Source organism: Bacillus rossius, chromosome 1 (assembly GCF_032445375.1).
Source record: "Bacillus rossius redtenbacheri isolate Brsri chromosome 1, Brsri_v3, whole genome shotgun sequence".
Lineage (NCBI taxonomy): Eukaryota > Metazoa > Arthropoda > Insecta > Phasmatodea > Bacillidae > Bacillus > Bacillus rossius.
In genome coordinates this window covers 158,447,192-158,474,786 of record NC_086330.1, presented here as the reverse complement: position 1 = coordinate 158,474,786, position 27,595 = coordinate 158,447,192, and the positions used below count along the sequence as shown (strand labels likewise).

At 35.8% G+C, this 27,595-nt stretch overlaps 1 protein-coding gene across 1 annotated transcript in view; it reads right to left on the bottom strand.

The window, feature by feature from the left end:
* LOC134546339 (hemicentin-1-like) overlaps positions 1–27,595 on the bottom strand; it is a 345,137-nt gene that overhangs the window by 146,529 nt on the left and 171,013 nt on the right. The window contains exons 28-30 of the mRNA XM_063389116.1: positions 23,705–23,885; positions 1,749–1,887; positions 545–687 (exon numbers count right to left, since the gene is read on the bottom strand). Of these exons, the coding sequence (XP_063245186.1) occupies positions 545–687; positions 1,749–1,887; positions 23,705–23,885 (463 nt within the window). The remainder of the gene's footprint in view (positions 1–544; positions 688–1,748; positions 1,888–23,704; positions 23,886–27,595) is intronic.

Genomic DNA, 27,595 nt, shown 5'->3' with positions numbered 1-27,595 from the left:
ATTACATATCCTTTCAGCATCAATGTTTTTACATTTAATGATAAAACAAAACTAGTTGTTTGTTTGATATATTGAATCAAAGAGAGTACCTACATAAATCATGTGAATGTTTTCACTCTCTCATTAGTTGACTGGCTCATTTTGTATGTAAAAATTAACAAAAAACATAAAAACCTGACTAATTATATATAGTTAAGAGAAATGAAAAATACACAAGTATAGTCTGTGTCATATAACTTGTCTCAGATGTACTGCAAATAGTCTACATATCCTCCTGCCACTGTTGTTTCTCGCAACAGTGTTTGTAAACAACTTTACGTCATGCCAGTGTACGTAATCTGTCATTTTGCAAGTGACACCCAGGAAATGGGTATCACTCACTGGTACTACTTTTGAGAACAGTCAGATTTGAGACAAGTTACTACATGACACAGACTAAAAATGCATGATGGCACACTTTATGCAAACATCGCATTATTTCAGAACAAATGAGTTGGAGGATATAACCCCTTACCGTTGTGCCTTTTCTCCTTGTGTTACTCACCTAAAACTGTTATGTTGAACATTTTCGTCTGCGATCCTGCTGCGTTGGTACCCATGCACCTGTACATGCCTTCGTCGTATTTCTCTGTCGTGGACAGTTCAAGAATCCTCTTGTCATCAGACACTATTAGTTCCTGGTCTTCACTGTAACACATGCACAGTCCGCTATTTCAAAACTCGCCCAGTTAAATATAAAGAGAAAAAGAGAGAGAGAGAGAGAGAGAAGGATAGAAAAAATCTGAGAGAAAAAGAGAGAAATAGAAAGAGAGAGGAAAAGAGAGAGAGAAATGGATAAAGTGAGAAAAATAGAGAGACAATGAAGAGAGAGAAAGAGAGAGAAAGAAATAGAGAGGTGGGGAAGAAAAAGAGAAAGAGAGAAGGTTAAAGAGAGAAAGAGACAGTAAATGAGAAAGAAAATAACAGTGAAATAAGAGAGAAGGATAAAAAAAGAGGAAGAGAAAAAGTGAAGAAGAGAAATATTAGAGGAGAAAAAGATTGAAATAAGAAAGAGTGAAAAGAGAAATAAATAGAGAGTAAAGTGGATCAAATTTCCCCCTGGCCATAATTAGTAAAAGCCATACAAATAAAAAAATTATTTATATTTAAAATAATATAATATATTTGATGTGCAAAATTTACAATGCTGATGTTCTGGTAAAGCATCAAAATGGACAAAATAGAAAAGGCATAAATGATCAGTCACATAGAACCTATACTTAGAATGCCAGTAAATTTTTCTGTACAGACCTACTGCGATAGTATAAGCGCACATACCGACATCTTTGAAAAAGTGGTTTTCATTATAACAGAAATTGTGGGGTAGGGATTTTGCCACGACTGGGTTGATGCTGGTTTTATATGAACTATATTTTCATAGGTAAGGCAAGTACGAAACTTAAACATATGCAATTATTGTTTAAGACATCAACTTTAAAGTAGTTGGAACATGTAAATACTTAAGCATTTCTTTAGCATACAGTGTATATCTACAAAGTAGACATCCCATACCACTGATATTAAAAATAAAGATTCTTGTTCTATTCACTGCACATTTAAAATTTATTTATTTTTGCCAATTTTCAGCTGATGGCTGGAAGGAAATGATTACATGACGGAAATTTAGTTTCGTTCACATTTTTCACAAATACTATTTACATTGGAGAAAAACAATATAATTCGGTGATAAGAGTTGTACTCTTGCTTACTTCAGCTTCAAGCTTCGCCCGTCTCTGGACCAGCTGATGGCGGGCTCAGGAACACCTGCTATTGGGCACTGCAGGAGGATGGGCTCCCCTTCCAGAACCTCGTGTATTTCATTGGTCGGCCCGTCCAAGTGTGGTGGAACTACCCACAGAAACAATAACATCAAATATACCAAAAAAATTTATTAACTTTGATTTACTTTTGTTTTGCATTCACTATAACAGCAAACAAACAGCAAAAGATAAACATATAAATCTAAGGTTTAGTTAAGTAATAAAATTGCAAAATCCTTTTTGAAAATTTTAATAATTACTGTAGTTGAATCACACACTAGTAGGGGGAGCACGGGGGTTCTGGAGCACTGTAAACAATGAAACAGGTTGGTGTGGCACCACGTGTCCGGGTGGGCGTGGCACCACGTGGCCGGGAGCCACGTGGAGGGAATCCTCAGGTAGTTGTTGACGTCACGTGGAGCATCGTCTGCTTGTGCGACGGCATCTTGGTTCTAATTTAAGAAGCTAGTGAGTGCTAGTGTCGCGCGCCGCATTTATTTTTACAAGTACAAAAATGGGAGGTATCGCGGCGGTGGGGATTCGATCCGTCAACCTTTGGATTGATAGTCAGTTCAGTTCAGTTCAGTTCAAAAGTATTTATTTATGCATTTCTTCCATGGGATTGTACATTAATATTTGGTACTCCAGCACTCAGAGCTCTTTTACCAAGAGGGAAGACATATTTAGTAAACATAACTATTCACACATATACATACACTAGATAATGCCCGGCATGCGTTGCAATGCCTCAATCAATTTTTTAATTTTTTAAACGTATACTAAGCATCTCTCTTTATCTCTCTAGCGGACCCGACAGACATTGTCCTGCCCAAATGTACTTTTTGTGAGATATGGATATGGCGGTAAGTATTTCTATGCTGGACATTTTGTATCTTCTCATTATACATACCCCTCCTCTTGGGCACGTCACTACAGTATCCCGGCGTTGCCCGGGCTGAAAACAGGGTGAAGGGGACCTTTTTCTAAATCAGACGTAGTTAGTAATTGTATTCTTAATTTGAATGTCAAGTGTGCAAAACAATTTATATCACTTTCAGATCCCGACAGACGTTGTTCTGCCAGTGTATAGTTTTTTGGTGGGCTGTATGTAATCTAGACTTTATAAAGCACTATAGGAAGAAAACTGAAAAATAAGAGATTAGTAATATTGAAATGATTCCATTATCTATAGAGCATCCCACTCTTAGATTGCAGTGTGGAAGTAAATGGGCTCATTCTCTCTCTCTCTAACACACGCCGATTGCCGTTAGCACTGTCCTTGTTTCTTCGTGCGTTGTTGCCAAATATCAAACGAAATTTAAAATTTTAATTTTTGGACCAAGCTTTTTTTCATATTGTATAGAATCAAAATACGCATCAGGCAATGCTTATTTTGAATACTTAACAATATTTTAAGTGTCCAAAAAAATTAAAAAACATAACTTATTCGCTGCGAACTGTTTTGAAGTATTCCGATATGTTTCACATCAAAAAAAGAAAACCTACATGTGTATTTCATTCAGATTTTTTTTATTAGTAAATTAATGCCTTAGGACGCCACCGAACAAATATTAAGACAAAAACTGTACAGGTTTCACTTAAATAATTTTTTTAATATATTGAAATGCATTTTCTCACAAACTGAAACATCAAAATGTTGACCCGCGGAAAAAAAATTTTCTATTAAAGATAGATGGGGGACGAAAGCGAGAAAAATGTTCACAATGAATTGAATTTGTTTTTAAAAGCAGCCCCATCTCAATTGCTTCTACAGTTTCCGTGGAAATAGCTGTTAAAGATGTGTCTTATCAGTACAAGAGCGCGCGCTGCCGTCGTAAGAGGAAACAGGGTCGTGTGTTTAGATAAGTGGGGTTCTGTCCTACAAGCAATTTCAAATACATGGCTTCCTTAGTCAACAAAAAATATTATAATCGATTCTTGAACATAATATGTAAAATGTATGAAATAAATACGAAGGAATTCAATAGCGATCATGGTACAAAATTTTGAATTACTTTTCTATCCTTCTCAACACCAAGCATCTTATCAAACATTGTTTTAGACAAAGTTTTGGAAAATAACTATGATATTATTACAAACAATTTAAACAGATTTGATAAGGTGTCTACTAAGGCAGTTACGTTTTTTTGTCCGGTGAAAATTTTTTTTCGAACCCATGCAGTTATGGCTGGTCGTATCAAAAATGTATTTAGAAAACATTTTTCGGCATTAGGTAATCCGTGTTATCATACGTTAAAACGGATTCGATATTATTCATATTATGGGAGTTGTTGCGATTTTTTTTTTTTTTTTTTTTTTTCAAAAAATCTTCCCCATTTCGAACCAATTGTTCGTTTTTTTCCCATAACTTACTCGACCGAGAATTTCCATTACTGTTTTTTATTTATCATTTTGGACATGACTTGTCCAAACATACGGCATTTATCGGGCCCATGAAAATGTGATATATATATATATATATATATATGGGATTTTTAGAACAGAAAAGAAAACTATAAGAAATTTTTGTCTACAATAGGTAGTTTTTATTTGAAATTTACATAAAAGTGGTATTATTACAATTTTATATGTGTAATAGTATAAAATATTATAAATTACGATATGATTTCTTAAAATACTTCTTGTTCGATCCAAATTACAAATACACGCATCTCCTGAAATTCGTAATGTGTTAGAGATTTGGCAACAGCGCGCGCCATAAGCCGTGTACTGCAATCTAAGAGTGGGACGGGCTATAGCTAATGCTCAGCATGCATTGCAATGCCTCATTAAGTTTTGTTTTGTAATATGTTTAAAGTAGTTACACATATACAAATCATCCATCCATATCTCTAAATATATATTTATCTCTATTAACATCTATATATATGTATCTCTCTATCTCTATTTATCTCTTTATATCTACATATATACATCCCACTATATCTCTTCTATACATAAATCTCTATATAGCGCTATACATCTATATATCTCTTTATCTAACCCATTTCATTCTCTATACCTCGCTCTATCTCAACTTATCTATCTGTCTCTCTCAATCTCACTCTGTATATATATCACTCTATCTCTGTCTCTCTTTTATATTTAAATAAATTGTCTCATGCGTGCGCACTTAGACAACAAAAACAGACGAAGTGCCGCTATATAATATGAAATGAACACATTTTTTTAAACTATTCGTGCTCCAACTATTGCAAAATAGTTATACCGTCTCAGAAACCTTCACGGGGATCCGCATAACAACTCACCAAAATTTAATCGCAATCGGATAAATGGTATAGGAACGCATACGGCACAAACAAACGAAAATTAAAGACATGACAAACGCATCGAACGAAGGTGCGTTTAAAATTCAAGGCAACTCTATATATTGACGAAGTTAAGAACCAAACTGTTATTAGCGCCTTTATTTTGCTAGCCGCTGCGAGCTCCACTAAGCGGGCTGGTCTCACCAAGGAGAAAAATATTAATTTGCAAGACCTTACTATGTGTATGATCGTGTGGCAGACATAGAGAAATGACACTCACTCACTATTTGTATATCTATGACCTATGATTTTTTGTTATAAAATGAAATGTTCACTTTTTCACTCCCTGCAAGAAATATATATATATATATATATATATATATATATATATATATATATATATATATATATATATATATATATATATCCAATTGTGAATCTAAACCATCCTCGAATCCCCGTGAACTCACACAAAAAATTTCATCAAAATCGGTCCAGCCGTCTAGGAGGAGTTCAGTGACATACACACACACACAAGAAATATATATATATAAAAATTTACCTTTACATTATTTAAAAGTTTTTCGGTATTACCTTGAAGGAAAAGTTTAAAAAACCTTCTGCATTGTTTGGAGCCCGGGGCTCAATGTTTTTGTCCGTTTGGGCACTAATTGTATGACGCACTGTATACAAGTGTGTTTGGTATTACATGTATTATAATAACAAAAACAAAGCACCATATAAACTATGAACATTAGTTACAGTCGTCGTTGAGAGAATGGTTGCACGGCACTATGGTGGGCGTCTGTGGCAGGAAAAACACTTTTGCGGGTCACACCGAAGGGGGTGGGGCCATCTCTGGTGTGCCCAGTCACGGTGGCCGCCCTGGATGGTAGTCGGTTATGAGTTTGTGTGGGTGAGGTTGTATAATATTGTGGTGACCAATGTGACGTACCAGTGTGGCCAGGTGTTGTGCTGCTCTGCGAAAGAATGTGTCTGCGTATTGTATAACAAGATCCCTGTGATGGAGTGTGTGCGAGGGCATGTAGCTGTATATTGGCTACATATTTGTATTTTCCGAGTGTTGCTCTGAGTAATTTGTTAAAGAATGTTTTTAGTTGGTGGAATCGGATGTCGGGCACGTGGGCAAAAATTACTTAGGAGTACAATAAAATAGGGACAATGTACGCCTTGAAGAGGCGCACTCTGTCCTTGTCTGGAAGGGGGCTGTGGGGGCGGAGAAGGGTGGATAGTGAGTTATATGTGCGGTAGGCCCGGGCAGTGGCAGACGATAAGTGCGGTGAGAAACGCAAAGTGCGATACAGTGTCACACCGAGGTATTTCACTGAGTCGCTCCACTTAATCACTGCGCCTCCCACAAACAGCCCTGGTGGCAGACGGGGGCATCGTCTAGTGAAAAATATGGCTTCGGTTTTGACGGGGTTTGGGAGGATGCCCCAGGAAGTAAAATATGCTGTGATAATGCGGATGGCCGAGGTCAGCCTGGCTTTTATTTTAAGGGGATCACAATGTTTTACCATCAGCGCGGTCTCCCCCGCGTACATGACAATCGTGCATTCAGGGGGTTGAGGAATGTGTGTGTGTGTACAGGGAGAATAAGAGGGGTGAAAGTGTGAACCCTTGTGGGACTCCTGCGGTGATCTCTCTCGAGGATGAAGTGGACCTTTCAACCCGTACGTTAAACGTGCTGGCTTCCAGGGAAGAATGGAGTATGGAATGAAGAGCAGGGTTGAATCCCAGAAAGGCCAGCTTGAGGATAAGGGCTTGATGATGTACAGTGTCGAATGCACGACTCAGGTCTAGCAACACCATGCCAACATGGTTCCTTTGGGTGAAGTTGAGGGTGATTTGGTTGGTGACATGGGCCAGAGCGTGCTGGGTTGATAGGTGTCGTCGGAAACCAAACTGGAATTCTGGCAGCGGTTGAAGGCGGGCCACTTCTGCCTCCAACCTGGCCAGAACTATGCGCTCCGCTACTTTTGAGGTTACAGATAACAGCGATATGAGGCGATACGATGCTGGCCGGTTAGCGGCGCCCTTCCCCTTCAAAATGGGTACTACCGTGGCCTCGCGCCATGGAAGTGGGTAGTGACCTGTAATGAGAATGGAATTGATGATGTTAGTGAGGTAGATGAGGGCTTTCTGTGAAATGGGTTTGATAAGACGTGGTGTGATGCTATCAGGGCGAGTGTAGCACTCAAAGTCTTTGTTTTTGACAAATTGAATTAGCACTTCGTGGTCCCGTTTGGTAGAGGTTTTAATGGTTAAATTTTAGCGGGATGTACTGATGGCGTAGTCGTGGAGTAGGAGCTTCGCCAGTTCCGGTCTGAACCGGAGGAATGACTGGTTCATTCCTGTTTTAATTACGACGGGGGGCATCGTCATCTTCTTTTGGGCCCCCTGGGCGCCTTGGCCTGAAGTTGTAGGCGGTGGTCCTCTAGCGGTGTCTTTTGTGGGCAGGGGCCGCCGCTGGTGCTGCTGGGGAGTCGCCTCTGGGGTGCCGTTGCTGGTCGAAGCTGGTTGTGGCGGGAGTGGCTCAGCATCCACATTACCCTGGCTGAGCGAGGACTTGTCTCCAGATGTGAGGAGTCCCTCTTGTGTCGTTCCCCTATTGTTACTGTTTGCCAGCTGTTTTCGGTGTCCATGGGGGGTGGTGTGGTTTGGCGTGGTGGGGGTGTTGATTGGCGTGGTGGGGGTGTTGATTGGCGTGGTGGGGGTGTTGTCTATGTCATTTCTGGTGTTCGGTGTGTGTTGAGATAGTCAACAAAGTATCTGAAAAACTCATCCTCAAAGATGATTTCTGGTATTACCTACTTCATCAGAGTATTACTTCATCAGCAATGCTAACCACACGGCCACGAGGCCAGTTGGAAATAAAAATTTACGATGTATATATGCTTATAAAAAATTAGTTTTTGACGTGACAACGTCTAATAAATCGATGAACGCTGGCTGCACGCACGAAAAATTGTCCCACTAAGGATGTCCCACTACGGATGTGTCCTGTTTGCTCATTGTACGCATGCGTAGCATCTCTCTTCCACTCGATTGGAACAACCATCAATTTGACTTTTCAATCATATTTTTGTCGTTTGAATTATTAATATTATGTAATTTAACGATCGTCCACCGATTTTCAGCACAATCGGTACGGTTATTTAAAAGTAATATTGAATATTCAAATAGGTTTTGTACCAACAATGGTGTGTTAGAGTTACACATAATAATTCAAATTCCACCCGGGATCTTTTGCACAATGTTTTAAAAAATATTGTAACACATTATAAATATGTTTGGTGTATTTGGGATGCGTATTTGTTATAAAATCATTTTATAAAAATGAAATAATATTATTCCCCTACCGTGAACAAAATTTTTATAAATATATATACATATAACATCTGAAACAATGATATTTCAAGTATGGCCTCGTAGCCACACGGTTAACACGGCTGATTTTGAATTGGAAGGATGTCGATTCGAATCCCAGCAGCTGCAAAAAATTTTTTGTACTTGTAAAAATAAATACTGTGCACGCAACATTTCAAAAGTAATAAATATATTTGAATTAATGAATGAATGCAAATAAAAGTAAATTTATTAATTAAATTGTACATTTCATTTAACTCCTTTGTATCCATACAAAAAGGTGATAATTCAATATAAGTGATTCAATTTTATTCATAAAAGTATGCAGAGGTAGATTTTATCATACAAAAGATAGAAAAATTTAAAAAAAATTTCTTCCTCAAAGAATATAATATTTTTAATGCCTAAATGGGTTGGTTGCAAAAACCTATTACGGCTCAGTCTCAGGCCGAATATATTTCCTTTTCTTCTTGATCAATCATTTCATCAATGTTTTGTTATGACGTTGTCACGTTAAACTATCGTCCGTAAACCGACTTTACAGACAACCAATTTTTTTTTGTGAAAATTTTAAAAATGTATGTAGTCCGCCAAGCAATTACAACTCTTAAAATAATTACACCACTCCTCGAATGTAAACTTCAGAAAGTTGACAAGAATGATTCACATTTCCTTTGGAAGCTGCATTGCAAACAGCAGGAGAATATTTAAAAAAAAAAAGTCCTTTCAGTTGTGAAAATTCTGATAAAATTCTTCAAGACACAGTAACTCACTAGAAGGTAATATTTTGTGATTCCTCTGTTATGAAATAAATTCAACTTTAATTCTATGGTCTCAGTTTCATAAAAAAATTCCTTCTTAAAGATATGTTAAGGAAGCTGCCAGAATGAGTTGCCAAACGGCATGCAGAGCTCCAGGTTTTAATGCGCCATTTACCAACCAATCAACCTTTGTCAAAGGTGTCTAATTATGAACAACTCTCAAAAACCATTGCACTGGTCTATACAAGTTTTGTTTCATATTTTTGTTTTTAATGTTAATATTTTGGGCAGTGGTAAAGGCTAACACGGCTGTTTTCACAATCTTTTTAGGTATAAAACATTTTACACACCATATTACAAATGCAAATTACAGGGTCACCGCTTAAAGTCCCATAGAGGCTCGTTGTTGACGCGAGTACTGCACGTCAGTTTGGTGCCTGGCGTGTAGGGACGCAGAGGCATGTGATGTGTGAGCTACTGTCGCCCTTAGCACCCCTGCGCTGTCTGAGCTCGTGCACTCAGCCAGGCAACCACCTTAGCAAATATGTTGTGTGACGTGAAGCCAGTGCAAGTGTTAAGTGCCAAGTCTTAACATATTGTTGTTCTATAACTGTGGTTATATTGTGGTTGGTCTATGAGTTAGGGAAACACACTATAAACTTAGAATAATATGGCGCCTTCGAGACTTTTCTGGTGCTGGGTTACCAAAAATGCCAGGACAACAGACAGTACTTACATCCCTTTATTGATAAACACTAAGTGACAAAGAAAATAAGCCTGCAAGATGGTGTTCAGCTACAAATATTGTTCAGGAGGAACATAAGGATGGACATGCCCACCAGATATAGGTAATAAACCTTAATGGCTGCTGAATTCTGCAGAAGGAATTCGAAGCGCCCCAATCAATCCGAGCGATTCTGAACTGTGAAAAATGCTCCCGACTATTTACAGGCTGCGCAGAGCGTTTCCGACTTACAATTTTGTGTGTACTGTAAAGGAGATTTTTGACGTCAGCTAAAAATTATAGGTTTGTAGCTTAAGTTTGCTTAGTTGGTTTAAGTCCGTACATTTCTAGGTGGTACCTGACCATTGGCTTCTGGACTATCGGAAGTCTTCTGTTATTGGTGGCTCTAGACTTTGCGGGGCCCTGAGCCATGCTATTCTACGGGGGCATCATATTCTGAAGAAGAGCCTTACCAGAAGTGGGGCATAATGGAATATACCCCAGGTTCACCAGCAGAAAATTTTAAAAATAGACTCTTTTTAAAAGAATTTGATAAAGCCAATTTGGAACTTACTTTTTGACTATGGTTTTGCTAATTTGTCTTTAAAAAATTGGTAATGCTTTCCTGACACGTAAGGACCAGACTTAATGGTTTTATTTTTAGTCTAATTTCATTTTCAAAACAGAATATTTTGGTGTTATTGTTCTTTTTTTATAAACCTGTTTTGTAATACTTAAACCACCAAAATAGGCGTAAAATTAATATGCTGCATTTTGATGATAAAATAATTTGTAATAAATTGGTCTAAAACAGATACATTCAGAAAAATACAAATAAATTAGTGAGCATTTGTGGTTTGAAAGTGATTTACTAAGATATGCACAGTAAAACAAATTTAATTAATTTTTCTGATGCATGCACTTTGGTACAATTTTTGTCCAGAAATTAATTCCTTGAATTTCAAACATTAAAAGATTACTTTTTTATGATTAAGTTTTGGTTAGATGCTAACTAATTCAATTATATAACTAGCATTTTGGTTCTATACAGTTTATTAACTTGTATTCGGTGTTATGCGGTGTTTTCACATGCTTCTTGGTGTTATTTCGGTTTTATCACAAATTACCATATAATCTCGTCCCTACTGATAACTTATTCTCACGTTATTTTTATGAATTCTTACTATCAAGTTCCTGTGAATCATGTGCTTACATCAGACAGTAAAATCTTTTAGCACTTTAAACTTCACTTTCAACAGGACATCCTCCCGTCTCCTGTGTTCACCTACACTTCATGCATAAATGTTGTACCCCGCATGTCTGTGCCCAGGGTTTTCTCTGTTCCTATGTAGGTTTTACCTGGGCATTCTTAACACAGTTTTAATCTAGAGTGAAATTATGAGGAGCTGGTCATTGGTATCAATCGATGCTATGGCTGGCCAATCCCCGAACAGGCACACAATGTATGCGACCCTTCCCTGCATGGCTAATTCCCAGCATGACAATTCATATAGGCTTTGGCCTAAGATGAACCTACACTGACAGAAAGAACAGTAAATTATGGGAATTTCCAACTAATAATCTACCTTCAAAAAATACAAAGAATTCTTATTTTATTCAAATAACTGGATCTTCAAATAAACTATGCTGTATTTCGACTTCTTAGTTATTCTTTTGGTATAAACAGGATAAAGGCACATGTGGAAGAAATAATTGTATTTTGTAATTGTAATTGTAGATTGTCTTTAAAAGTTTTTGAATGATTTGCTTGTATATAACAATTATTCTTGTGGATTATTGTCCAAAATAAGGGAACTTAGTACCCATGATCCTTGGGTAATTTATAACCAACGTTCTTTGTAAATTTAAGGTGAACATTTTTAACAGAGTAAGTTATACTTAACTCGTAACCCTATTACAATACACCTAGTTTTAGTTAGGCAAGAAAAACATGTGAGCGAATCTTTTAGTACTCGGCAGTGATGAGTAACATCTAACCTGAGAATGAGCAAATCCATGTGTTTTCATGTTGATAATACACTTATAATACAAAACTCAGTCCTCTTCTATCATGAAATTTAATGTAGAATTCTTTAAAATAATGCTAGCGTGATAAATATATACAAATTGTGATTTCAACTACATTTCTGGACACGAATGATGCGCAGATTCTGCAACCGCCGCTAGAATTCGCTGCCGGAGCAGCTACGTTGACTATTGAGTCATTTCATTTGCAGACTGAAATTTAAAACTGTATAATGAAACAGCTGTGATAAAAGCAAAAAAGAAATGAAAAAATACTATACCCCGGCTTTGAATCTAATTTTCAACTAGGAATTTTATTAAAATACTGCCAATCTTGTTAAAATTCATCAAACTTTAATATTATAACATTTGCCTTTGTCTGTGTGAATTTTGGTTCACACCATCCACCACAGATGGCAACACCATGGTTACACATTCTATTCATTCACTTCCGTTGCATTCAAAAATTACTCCAACCAAATGCTGTATACAGAGAGCTACGATGTTACACACAAAAAAAAAATCCCTTTCAACAGAGCCTACAGGCATAGGTAAATTTCGAAGTAGGGGAGAGATGGGTAAAACAGGGTAGTTGGGTAGAACGGGGTACCACTGTTATTTTCTGTACACGTGCTGCTATCTGTGTGTACGTTTGGTAAGTTACTCCTCTACACGTCGTCACTAGAGTGAGGTAGTATGAAGTGTCGCACAGTATTCTTTCGTGCGTAATAATGGAAATTACAAATTTATGATGTTTCACTAAAATGTTTAGCGTGTATTGGCTATACAATATTTAATCAGTGGTTGCAGATATATTTTATGGTAAGTTGTATTCAAGTAAAGTATTATATTTGCTATGTTGTGCCATTGTAACCGATGTAATTGAGGGGTGTTAAGATTTTCTGTTGTCGTTTTTGCTTGAGAACCTGCATGTAGGGTAAAACAGGGTACACAGGTAATGGGTAAAACGGGGTAGTACCTCGTTCTGCCCAACCAGTTTCCTGTTTTAACCATCTTTTCGAACAATTGTGCAAATGACTTTTAAAATTAAAAACAGTTTTGTTATGCATACTAAATGTTATACAGAGTTACCTACAGTACATTTCTACAGTCAACCAAAAGTCTTGTATCGGTGAGAAAAAAAATTGGAAACGTAAAAATGTTGTAGGCCCATGTAATTAAATTGTAATTTGACTTTATCTTTTTGTTTTATATTTTTATAAATAAAAACCATGCTCGAAAAAACCATGTCGTCCTGTTGTGTTTCCCCCCACACTGCACCCATAGGTTGCAGCCCTTAGATGTTTCCTTCATGTCCCCACTGATGCAGTATTATAGTGATGAAGCAAGAAAATGGGTTCGTTTACATCCTGGACGTCCCATTACAATTAACCAGATCGGGAAACTCTATGGCGCTGCATTTATGAAGGCCGCTTCTATGGAAACTGCGGTAAATGGTTTCAGAAGAACTGGAATATTTCCCCTTGATGCAAGTATCTTCCCAGATTGGATGTTTCAGCCAGCGGAAACAACTGACCGAGCTAACTCCAGGCCTTCAGAACCGAGTGGAAATGACAGTGTAGGTGATATTCCAGTGACTGCTGCAACAAATGACCGAGCTTACACAATGCCTTCAGAGTCCCATGGAAATGTCAGTGTTGGTAATATTCCTGGGACATCTGGTTTGGTATCTTCACCAACTGAATCTCTTTTAGGCCTATCTGATAAAAACAATCGAAATGCTTCATCAAACAGTAGCTTCACAATTCCACCGACTACAGTGATGCCGATTCCCCATGCCAAAATAAATCCTGCATAAGGAAGAGGATGACGACGTGGCAAGGCAGCTGTGCTGATCGACTCGCCATATAAGAACGAACTAATTATTATTCAGTCAGCTTCACCAAAATCTTTAAAAAGGAAAAATGCTGGTGTGTCTAAATCTCAAAACAGTTCTAAAACACATAAGAATAAAGAAGACAGCAACAAATCCATACCAACAGAAACTTTGCGTGTGTCTGATGATGATGACGTTCCTTGCATGTATTGCACTGAACAGTTCTCCACTTCAAAATCAGCCGAAAGTTGGGTGCAATGCTTAAAGTGTCATTCTTGGAGCCATGAAGGATGTGCTGGTGTAGACACAGATGACTGTAGGCCATTTGAATGTGATTTCTGCCAGTTTGGAATATAGACTCTGGCCTTATTTTGTGTTCTGATGGGCCTACTATGCCATATTAGGCTAATTAAACAATCATATGTTTTGTCAGATATTTGGGTTAACCGCATATGCAAGTTTGTATTATACATAATTAGATTATGCTATTAGACTAACCACTTCCTCAAAATTAACAGTGTTGTGTTATTGTTGTTCAAACAATGTTTGTGATTTTCCGCAAACCAATGTTTTTTGTGAAGTTTCACTGCAAATACAGAGGAAAATGTAAGGTGAAGGCTTATAATTGATTTTTTTTTTAATTCTCATATTTTTACTGACATTTGTATTTATTTGTCATACTACATGTTGTTCAGAATTTTTTATAATGCACATGTTTAATCATTTAAAAATCTGCTTTCTGTACCCCGTTTTACCCAACCAGTTGGGTAAAACAGGGTAGTGTGCATACATTCAAATAAAGAAATATCTCTGCAAGAATAATATTTCAGAAGACACGGTACTAGTTGCAGAATCAAACTCACATTCTAATCTACGCATGCTGATGTTTTCAGACAGATACAGCAATATTAAAACAATAAATTAAAGCGATTTATACTAAGTACCCCGTTATACCCTACTCTCCCCTACCTATCTAATCTGGAAATATTTTGGAAAGTTTTATAAACTTCTGGAACAATTTAAGATCTTATAAAATCGATTATAAAATGATTAATTAGCCTAAATATTTGCTCAATTTCCATGTAACGAAAATATTACAAATATTTTTAACTCAACGTATCCAGTATTAAAGAGCTTAGAAAGTATTTTGTTTAAATGCCATTAGGTAATTATTTATTTTTTATGACCTTCAAACACTGTTTTTTATCCCTTGTACTAGTAACGTGGTCATATAAAAATTTGCTTTGCACCAAGGTTTAAGATAATATTAGGATGTTTAAAATAAATTTAAAAAAAAATTGATACTAAGAAAATTTTTAATTTTTTAATTTTATTTTATGTTTTTATGGAAATAATTTGTTTTATCAAAAACTGTTTCAGCAAATGTTTATGCCAAAGTTACGTACATAAAGTTCTTAAAATTTTCCAAATATTATAAAACTTTCCAAAATATTTCCAGATTAAATAGGCACTTTGAAATCTATCTACTCCTGTAGACTGTGCTGAAAGGGATTTTTTTATGTATAACATCATAGCGCTCTGTATTTAGGATTCATTCAATAAATTATAACTGATATGATATTAAATCTTTTAAAAATAGTAATATTATATTTTTACTTTCAAACCTTATTATTTCCACCTCTTGCAGTAACGGTTGGGTAAACAAAAATTAATTTTAACAAATGTTTTAGTCAATATTTAGACATTTAAATAAAATTAAGAATGGATTCAATGGTGTATCAGGTAAGGAAGTTTTATTTATTTTCTTATTCCAACCCCAGGTTTTTTCAACCCCTTCCAATCATGGTTTGTATTATAAAAAATTATTTTAAACAAAAGTTGTACACCTATCCCTCACTTAACACGTCTTCAGATTCAGATTAATTTAGCACTATGTGAATTTTACTGCCCCAGTCTCAAAAATAGCACTTCTGTAAATTTCAGTTAGCACAAAATCTCGGCAGGCAAAAAAAAAAAGTCAAGCACGACACCACAAAGTCTGTTTCAACTTCTGTAAACAACAGATGTGCCGTGGGATACATGTAGCCTAACAAGGGGGGAAGAGATGCGCACACAGGTCTGTCTACGCTATCGGCTGTTGTACAAACATCAGCTATGGCAAGTTAAATTGTGGCTATGGAGTGTAAAGGACCAAATGTTTTTACGTTTGCGCATATGCCGCCATGCCGTACCGTTGTCATCTGACCACAAACCGGGCCGTGAACTCAGTCTAGCCAGTTGCAGGGAATTCACTCATACAAAAGCAACGTCTGCTCATTCAGCTGCCTGTAACTGTACGTGCTTGATCACTCATAATGAATCGTGTTCAAGTATTTGAGACAAAACTAGAAATTTTACGGCGCACAGATTGTCATGAAGGCCACGCTTATGTTGGTCGGACTTTAGTTTTAAGCAAGTAAACTGTGCGCACAATCGTACGAAATAAGGACTCTTACCAAAAGTTTATATACATAAGACTGATGCTGTTGGTTGTACTAGCGGGAATAAATTTGACATTAGATACCGGAACAGAAATGAACTGTTGATTCACGTGGAAAAGGTTGTTAAATGAATGTTGTAATGAAAAAAATAATCATTCGCCTGACATGATTGGTGTGAACCAGGTGGTGATTCGCGAATAAGCACTTTAATTTTTGAAAAATTAAAATGTAATTATTCGGACAGTAATATCGGTTTCACTGTCAGTAAAGGATGGTTTGGAAAGGTACGCGATGTGAGTTGAAGGTCACGCCCGGGCGGGCAAGTTTGCCAGCCGACTGACGATAGAGTACATAACCACGTGTCTCCCGTTTCGCGGTTGTCGTATTAGTCATACAAAGTGCGATGGGAGGCATATAAAGATAAATGGTAGGGATGGGATTTTCGAATCTTGGATTCGTCGAATATACCGAATCCTATGGATTCGAGGATTCGTAGGATCCGAGGAGGGATTCGAGGTAGGATTCGAGGTGGGTTTTTAAGAGTTTTAGGTAGTAATTGAAATTATAGTGCTGGGCAAAGTTCGAAAATTTAGAACCGAACTGAACCCTTACGTTCGGTTTGGTTCGAAACCTGTTAAAATATATTCGAAAAACCGTACGTTCGTTTAAAAAAAATTACGTTTTTCTAATTTTCTAACCCCCATTTGAGACCATTCACAAAACAGCACAACAAAATTATATACTTGTAATATTCCGACTTTTATCGCATAATCGTCGCCTCAACAGTTTCAAGCGCAGACAAAGTAAAAAAAAATTATTAATCGTCGCATAACTCGCATAGCATTTTTTTCATATAGGCGCGCTTTGTTTTTTGTTTACTTTAGAGATTTTTGTATGCATTTCTCGTACTACGTAATATAAACTATCGTACAAATGCCAAAGGTATTGTCTATTATAGCTTTAACTATAGTGCGTGTACGAGAAGTATTGTGAAATCACCAAAGATTGCGTACCCCATACGTTAAACTAAAGCGCATGTACGAGAACTCTCGTATTTCGGCAAAACTAACGTGATCAAGTTAACACAAGACAAATGCGGTAGGAAATGATTACGTAAATTACTGGGATCTATTTATTTTCTTTGGCCTTTTTGGTTATAACAGTCAGGTACTGAAAATAATAATTTAATCTTGTGTATTAAAAGTACTGGCCAGTAAATTTTACAGTACGGTACTAAGTTGACTAGCGTAGTCGCGGCAGCCATCATTATTTCTCGTGTTTTCTTTTTTCCGACGCAAATTTCTATAACCACACTTCTTACGTTACGTTTACAATATTATTGTTCTTGACAGGGGGGGGACACTTCATAGGGTATAGCAAACGCATTTTTCTAGTTGCTATACAGCTTTATCCAACATCTGAGCACAAAAATTATAATCAAAATACCACGTTGATTAAATAATTATTACATTTGTTTTAACATTTTATCAAATTTATGGCATAAATTGATATTGTTGAAATGAAAATAATATATTAACGTAAAAGAAAATAAACGAGTTTTCGTTGGCACGTTGAACCACTTGTTTATCCATCAACACCATAATTAATGGCGTCGGCGTTGAATTAAGTGATATTAGGTTAATAAAAAATTTCTAAGGAAATTTTGTTTCAATAATGTTGAAATAGTAATCTCGTTAAATAATATCAATGATTTCATGAACTGCTTTATAAATCACTGTTATGAAACATGCCTGATTGAGCTACGTGTTGTGTTAACTACTGCTACAACAAGAGAAGAGATAATAATTATTAACTTTACTTTAAGTTTCCGCTTGACGAAACTAGGTATGTGTAAATTATTAAAACGAAACAAAATAAAAGTTTTGTGTAATTAAAATAGTGATGAGCATTTTGTTTTCATGCCCTACAGAATTTCCTCTTTTTAGGTAGTGTGTAGTCGCACATTGAGGACAAGCACACAATACATAAATACTTAGGTACTGTTCTAAATGTCAATGAATCTCAAATTCTGCTCAAACTTGCTGCTTATGTACTTTAATTAGTCTAAATGTTTTGTATGAATTTTATTTTTAGGTCGAGAGGGAGGTGTGGGTAAAAATTTCGTATTGCGTATCCAAGTCTATCCCTTGATACTAATAAATGGCATGATCCTGAATACATTGATCCTGTGGTAATGATGCTGGCTGTTTTAACATTAATTAAAACAGCAAGCATCATGTGCCACCGGATAAATCATACATGATCATGCCAACAGGAACAAGGAATAAACTTGGATACGTGGTACGGAACAATTACCGAAGTGAGGGTTGCGAAAAAATGAAGTGTCTTAAATTTTTATGTTGAAAACAAGGATTTTTTTTTCTTAATTTATTGCTACACACGTGTCTTCAAGAAGTGAAGATACGATAAAGATTTGTACTTTCACCTAATCCATAAAGAATTAGATGCCATTGGTAACAGCTTCATTTCAGTTTTTGTGGAAAAATTGTACATCATAGGCAGTTAAATTTGCCAGAAATACACATTGCCTGTGTTACTGATTATATACTTCTGCACGTTTTTTTATGCATTTTGTTTGCGATTTGTAATGCAATTCGGTAAGTACCTACGAAAATCCTAACCTTAACTTCAATCAACGTGATTCTACTAGAACAGAAATTATTTCACATAAAAAAAGGCAGCAATTTATTATAATCCGAAAATATGTTACATGTTATGCATTTTAACAAATGTTATGCTACGTAAAGAAAACATTTTTAACCGAAATGAGGTTAAGTCAAAACACTGTCCCGAAGGTAAGAAATGTACTTATTGTTTTAAAATATTGCTCTCCTAAATCATTATATGTTACGTTTACCGATATTTAGTTAAATGATTTGCTTATAAGGGGAAAAATAAATAAAATCAATATTTTTATAACTATTAATGCATGCACGAAACAAGTCACAAGCTTGCCAACATTCAGTTGAAGCTGCAAATTTCCCTACTATTCAAATTAGTGTTTTAAGCATATTAACTGCAAATTGTACTTTCTAGGATCAATGTTGTATTTAAATTAAAATTTACTTATAATTTGAAACGTAAGTCTTACTCCAGAAGATACTTTATCTCGGTTTTAAGCCATTGCAACTTCGTTTTAATGTTTGTCAAGTTTGCGTTTTTGTATAGCAACTAGCGCATTTCTGAATAAAAAAAACGTAGAACTGCAATAGCATTGAGTGTCCACTCTGTACTAGTACTTTATTTACTCTATGGTTCTTGAGGTCATTTGCGATGAGCAGGTTTACGTCGTTTAAGTTTTCCAAATGGAGAAAATATAATGTCGACCCATATGACCCAGAACCACCCCAAAAAATGTTTAAAGTTTCTTCTGACGAGCAGCATTCTTCCAAGAAAACAGCAACTGCAGTCAGCGAGTTTTGTAATGTAGATAGGTAACTTAATTCACATTCAACTTTTTTTTTAATGTCCTATTAAAAAGTTTTACTTATTAAAAATTTTAGGTTATGTCTACCACAAAAATATGTTATGTGGCCTTATGCTGAATGTTCGTCATCTTTATAATAATATATTTTTTTTAAATGAAGGTTAGTGTACACTGAAAAAGGAAGATAGTCTTTTTGAAATTTAGATGGAACTTATTCATGAATTAAAAGAGAGAGAGAGAGAGAGAGAGAGAGTGTGTGTGTGTGTGTGTGTGTCTATATATATAAAGAAATTAAATGCAAAATGATTTTCTATAAACTTTTATTTCCTTCATTATTTATTGCATAAACTTTACTTATAAAATGTTTTGCAATGTTTTAATAAAGCTAACCTATATAATGTTTTAAATTTACATATGGCTGGAGAACCTTTCGTTCTCACCATTCAGTGAAAGACCAAAATGCTGGTGGCCGGTTCATTTTAATTGAAAACAATTAATTTCTGTATGAGGTTCAGTTTGGCTCGAAATTTTTTTCCTATGGTTTGATTCAGTTCGGTTCGGTTCGAAACCAGAGAACTGAGGTTCGTCCAGCTCTAGAAAATTGTATACCTAAACTATATTATGAAGGTATTGGAAATAGCACAAACATAAGATAAACTATGCTGCATTTTGTTAATTAGCATAACTACTCAATCATTTCCAACATTCAATAATATAACATTGCAAAAAAAACGTAACTTTTATAAAATGGTGTCTGTTATACAAACGTATTTTATTGAAAACATAGGAAGGATTAATTTAACAGAGAATTAGACAGATGCAAACTTACGTGTGTAGTTTTTGAGGTTATTTGTCTCTATTTTATATCAGGTGTATACACTATGCACTTAGAACCCTGTTATAACGAATCTGAAGGGAGTAGTTTATATGTTCACTATAGAGGGGAAACGTTATATCTGGGAAAACTTTTATATTGGCAATACATACTCCAAAGCAAAATCTTAACTACACATAGGCCTAAACCAAGAAAAGAACGAATGGAAATACTCAAAGCAACAGTTTTATGAGAAAGTGCAGATATTATTTTTAATGAACTATACATGTACAAACTTTCTATTACCTAATGGTTCTTGGACATCGGCGTATTATCCTTTTTTCAGGCATTTAATACTCTGTGACGTTTTCGCAGCTTGATAAAGAAGATTGTTCAGCTTGTTTAGTATTGTACTTAATGTGGATGTTGCAATTCCCAGTTCCTTTGCTATTAACACGTGCGGGACAGTGGGGTTGGAGTCTATCTTTTCAATAATGTCCAGTTATCTCGCACAGATAATGCCTTACGTTTTTTACCGCGTTTTTCACCCATTTTTATGTACGTATTTCTTATTGAAGCACATTTGCAGCTTAATAACACGAAATTCTTTTTACCGTCAAAAGTAAATAAACGAAAAATAACGAGTCTGGCACATCAAAGATCACTACGTATCATTTAGTATCACAGTTGCTAAATTTGGAACGAAATATTCTCACTTTCTATGGAAAAATTTAGTCCACAGAGTTCTATCTAGTGGTAGTCTTACGAACCTTACTCGATCAAAATGTCCGAAACGTGAACGATAAAAATGAGACGTAAAAATATTGAATTTGCTGCTATAATGTACATACGTATTTGTGTGGTGGTAATTTATGTTTAATTTTGATAACATATTAAATGTACACGCGTTCGTCCATTCTTTAATTATGCAGGGAAAAATATTTTTTATTTTCACCAAACTGATCACCATTTATGGCTACACGTAGCCTACCGAGGCCACTCGAATACGACTTGTTTATAATTTGAACAGTGGACAATCGAGTAGCGTATTGCCGAGAAAAACTTCAATGTGATCCAGAATAGACGTTTTGTGAAAAAACTTGTAATTGTATGAAAATATTTGAGATAAATGTGCATTATGTCGGCAAAATTTGTTCGTGGTACACGGGAAAACGTATCAACATTGACAAAAGTTGTGCGCTATATCCAATAAATTAATACATAACCTCACATCATTTTGCCGGGACTGAGACGGAAATTCACAATAAACGGGAATTCATTATAGGCGGGTTCACTATAAACGGGTTCTACTGTATTTTATAATTTTATAAATACACATGTGATTTTTTTTAATACATAGGCCTATGTAATTTTTTAAAATAAATGTGTGATTTTTTTTAATAACATGTGAAGTTTAGTGTGGGACTGGGATTCGAGATTCGATGACAAACACTGAGGATTCGAACAAGGATTCGGATTCGACCAAAATGTGGATTCGTCCCATCCCTAATAAATGGTGTGACATATTTATAGTTGAGTGTTATTCAACGCATTTATATTAAGTAAAGTATGTATTCCTACACAATTTTGGAACACATTAAATAAATTAGCCTTACTATTTATGAAAACTTATGCTTCAGAATACGCAATTTCAAATAACACAATCATTTTTAGGAACAAATTGGTCGTGCTAAGTGAGGGATAGGTGTACCTAATAATTCAAGGTTTTACAGTAAATTATAATGAATTTGATAGTGTATATGCATGGCCCCCACAAGGGTGGGGCTGGGTGGACCCCTGGGTCCAGGGCCCGGGCCCAGCCCTGTTTATTTTTTAATGTTTACCATTAATTTTTTAAAACTAGAAAAAACATATAGAATATTTTATATATAAAGCTTAGTTTGGACTTATAAAATAGTAACCATAATTATACCCTGTATTTTCAGGTTAAATAACATTCTAAAAAGAGTGTAAGTAAGAAATAACCATGCAATTATAATGTAGAACTTGACTGTGAAATTGGGGGGAGGGCGTCTCCTATCCTGGGTCCAGGGCCCGTAATCAAATGTGGGGGCCATGTGTACATGGTACGGAATTTATGAATTTCTTAATATTCTACCCTTAATAATTTTAACCCCCTGCAGAAAAGGCTGATATTATCAAAAAATGTTTCAGACAAAATTTTAAGTAAAAATTATAAGATTTACAAAAAATTTAGACAGATTTGTTTGTGTCCTTACTAAGAGAGTTATGTATTTTTTTGTCTTCCAAAATTTATTTCAATCCCTTGTATTTATGGTTGGTTGGTCTTATAAAAAAATGTTTCAGACTAAAGTTTTAGATAATATTTATACGATTAACAAACAATTCAAACAGATTCAATAGTGGGTATATTAAGGGATATTATTATTATTATGCATTATTATTGTGTATATTAAGGGATATTATTATTATGCATTATTATTGTGTATATTATTATGAATATTTTTGTCTTTCAACCCCTGTTATTTTTAACCCCTTGCAGTAATAGTTGGTCATATAAAAAATTATTTTGGATATAAGTTGTAGATAACATTTTTTAGTTTTTACAATAAAAAGGAGTGGATTTGATAGTGTACGAGGTACGGATTTTAAGTATTTTTTTTATTCCTTCATTTTTTTAACCCTTCGCAGCAGTGGTTTGTCTGATCAAAAATTGTTTCAGATAAAACTTTTAGATAAAAATTATAAGATTAATACATAAATGTACAAATTTCATGTTGTGTCTATAAATGGATTATAAACATTTGTTTTTTTTGGCCTCTAAACCAAGTTTTTTCAAACCCTTGCAGTTATGGTTGGTCATATCAAAAAAATTTTCAGACAAAATATTTTGGTATTCCTTGTACAAGTTATAATACATTCAAATGGGTGTGATATTTTCCATAGTATGGTACAGTATTTTTCTGTTTTTCAAAAAAACCTTTCCCATTTCTACCCCTTTGGTTGTATATTGCCCATTAACAAACTTGACAGAGATTTACATACACTTTTGAGTTGACATTGGTTTTGGGATCTACGGACCATAAAACGTATAACTATATAAAAATTTTCCGAAAGTCACACCAGGGTAACGGCTACAATAGGTAGTATGTCTTTGAAATCTACCCAAAACAGTGAAGAAGGGGCTTCCCCGTACGGAGTGTAGACAACTCACCAATGACGGAGACGAGGAAGTCCCGGCTAGCATGTCCCACCTTGTTGGCAGCGACACAGCGGTAGCGACCAGAGTTGTGAGGACGTGCTCTCGGCACTGTGAGCACCTGACCATCCGATGACAGCAGTGTGCCTGGGGCCGTGTGCGCCGTCACAGGCACGTCATTCTTCCGCCACGACACCTGCACCGACGGCACGCAGGCCGGGTTTACCAACTATACAAGAAACGCAACTATGCAACATGCAACCAAGGCAAGAAAATCATAGTCGTTTATAACGTCGTGACCTTGTGGATGATAGCCATTGAAGAGTTTTTTTGTCTAAACGGAAATTCAAATTAAATTTATATCTTGCTATAGTTATGGCTTGTCAGTTTTTTATTATTAAGGTTTTTAATTTTGTTCTGCTGGCATGTTATCATTTTAACTTTTATAATACAGTAGAACCTCTTTGAGTCAAACCTCGATAAGTCGAAAACCTCCCAAACTCGAAAAAATGTTGTGTTCCCTTCCATTCAAGCCCCAAAACCTCCGTTGCTCGAAATCTCAACCCTCTATTAGTCAAAATAATCAGTAAGTCCCTCCAAGCCATTTTGGTACAGATTTTCCCTCCATAACTCGAAAAATTAAATTGGACCTCTGTATCTCGAACATAGCAATGTTTTTTTTTTTTACAACCTTTACAACTCAATTATTTGAAACTTATTACCTCTATAGTTCGAAGAAAAATAAGTTACCGACTTTAAGAATTTTTCGACAGTGTAAGTACACCATTGTTTCTTAGAAATCAATTTAGGAGTATACAATAAATATGATTACCACGAATTTATGACTCACGTGTTTGCTTGCTTGGTGTCAGGTGTTTAATTTTATTATTTTTGATTTCATTTGAACTTTAGCGAAGCAAGTCATTTGTTGTCGACTGTTACGACTGCTGCACATCAAATTGTAAAACAGTTTACAAATAAAATTGTTAAAACATGAGTGCTGTGAAACGTAAACTGAAAACTTTGAGTATCACTGAAAAATTGGAAGTGCTCGAAGCTGTGAAGAGCTGTCAAAAGAAGAAAGATGTTGCTGAACAATTTGGCCTGCCAATGAGTACTCTGTCAACAATAATTATTAAAAATGAATCAGACATCATGAGAAAAATACAAAACAGTCAAAGTTTGTCCTGCAAAAGACGATGAATTGCAGAATTTCCGGGCTTAGAGGAGTGCTTACTTAAATGGTTTGGGCAGTGTTGGAGCCAAAATATCAGTGTTAGTGGACCACTGTTACAAGAAAAAGCGAAAACATACTCTAAATCATTGGGACTCCCTAATTTCAGGGCCAGTAATGGATGGCTAGAAAACTTCAAAAGAAGACATGAACTTGTTTTTAAAAAAGTTTGCTGCGCCGGCACAGAACATTCTGCTGTGGAGTGTTGGCCGCACAACGGCGAGAGTTGCGCGAGGGGTGCGGCCTAGAGAGGTGTGCGATGTGTAAGGACTTGAGATACTGAGTGCGAGTAATTGATTAGTAGGCATTTTAAGTAAGATTATGTATTAGTGTTGTAAATATTAGAAGCCAATAAAACTGTGCAAAATAAACAAATAATTGGGCTATCCCTATACTAACCCAGTTCTTCCCATTCAACAATTATTAAAATCTTAACAATATATACAGATTGTATTGTATTAACACTGTAAAGTGCTTCATTTGTGAATAAACAGCCCTTGCAATAAGGAAGCAATTCGAATGTTGTTTCAAGGTTTGTGAAATATTTTAAATGGTATTATATTTTAATAACCACAAGAAGTAAGACATGCTTTATTAAATTAATGAAAACCACATCGGTCACTCAGTTTGCTGACATCAAAGAGCTGAACTAACTCTGCTGTGTGGGCAGTTATCTTGCAGACGGGTGAAGTAATTGGTGCAGCTAGATGGGATTTGCGTATACATGGGATACATTTGTATTAAATATATTTAATTTTTTCTTGAGAAATCTCAAATTACTCTTCTTCCAGTCTCCAGTAAGGAGTTTCACAGCAATCGGGACCACCTCACACACAGGATATATCTTGCCTGATGATTCGTTACAACTCAATTCTCTTCATTACCTATTGTGAAAATTGATATTTAAATTTGGATAGTCCATCAAGGAGTAAAGTGCTAAGAGAAAGACTATTGTTACCTGGACAGCTTTGCAAAGGTGTAATTGATCAAATACTGGTGTTTAATGCAGGTATATATCAAAATGAAATATTAACAATAAAAGTGTGTGAGTGAAGACAATACTATGGTAAAGTAAATGAAAAACCATGATGAAATGATAGTACTAGGGGGGGGGGGGGGAGTGCGGTCTGAGAGTTTTGCACGTGGGACACAAGTCATCTCTGGATATGGCACTTGTATGTTGTACAGTACCCATATTTTGGCTTATATGCATGCAGAATACTTCAAAATAGTATACAGTAAGTTTTCCGTAAAACATATTTTACGTTTGATTTGATCAACCCTGTTTCACAGTCACGAATTTGCAAGTGCAATTGGGCACCCACAGTGAGGAGATTCTTAATTCCAGGATGGCCCGTTCTCCTCTGTCCGCCATGGGATCTATGCCCATGGTTACAGCTGTCAAAGTCTGGATGTTTATTTCTGCTCTTGTCTGCTTAGTTTTATTAAGCTGAGTTCACAATTTAATAAATGAGACTTTAATGGCTCTGAATACAAGTGGGACCTACGGCCTTTGAAATACGGGCTGTGGATTATGTGGCAACTGCTTGACGTTTTAGCAAGTCGGTTACTAACGAGAACATTGACGGTGCTGTAAGTAAGTGTTGACGCTCCGATAAATAAAAATTTTATGGCAGTTTAAAAAATGATGCCTGGTAGTACTGGGACCCAAAGTCAGTGGTAGTCTGTTGAGCACCAGATTTTCACTAGGGCGATCAGATACTGCCCCTAGTTCTAACCATATATGATGCCAGCTAGCAATCGGCCAAAGTTCCTCCGAAAACTCCTGAGGAGAAAAATTAGTTTTTTTAAACAGTTTTATAATTCCATGTTATAGAGTTGGTGATGACTTACAATTTTCATGCTTTATAAATTACTGGCACTTGTGTTTGTTGTGATTTGCGCTCCTGCGTTTCTTTCATAGTTTGAAAACCCTGCCCGGAAACTTCAACCCCTGCCACTTTGGGACCGTGCTAACTGCTGCTACTATGTTGCTGCGGGAGCTGTGCTGGTCTCAAAATTGTTTGCATGCTGCAGTGAAAGGTTTTTAGTCCGGAACATTCTGAAATCCAGCACTAATCGAGTGCCTTGCATTCAGATTTTATTCATGTGGACTGCAACAGTTGACCTTGGCTGCCAGGTCGCATCACTGCACTTCCGGTGTATTGTAGTTCGCTCAAGAGTTTATTGCATTTTGGCTGAAGAACTAGAGCAAAGTAAATATTTTTATACTTAAACAAAAAAAAATATTTTGGAATGATCTAAGCCAATTTTCAGTGTGTTATAGAGCACAGTAAAATGTAAATAAACACACCACAAAAAATTTATTTTTAGAAATTTTGACCATATTATATATGTACTTTTTTCCCACTACATTCCTACCACAATAGTTCAACTTCTCACATAGACCATGTCTCGTGCAACCACTTCCTGCTCTTACAACACTTTATTCAGTCCGTTTCCCAGTCTAGGTTCTGCAACATGAATTATTCGAAAAATATATTTATTGTTAAATTTTTCCGCGAAAGACATAAGTTTAAGAATAACATTTAAATTAGAAAATGTTGTGTCATCTCTCCCTGAAACTAGGTGTTCTGTCTGTAATAATATTCAGTGTGAGATAGGTAATTAGTATGCTCATAATGCTCATAATGCACAAAAACAAACTTAGC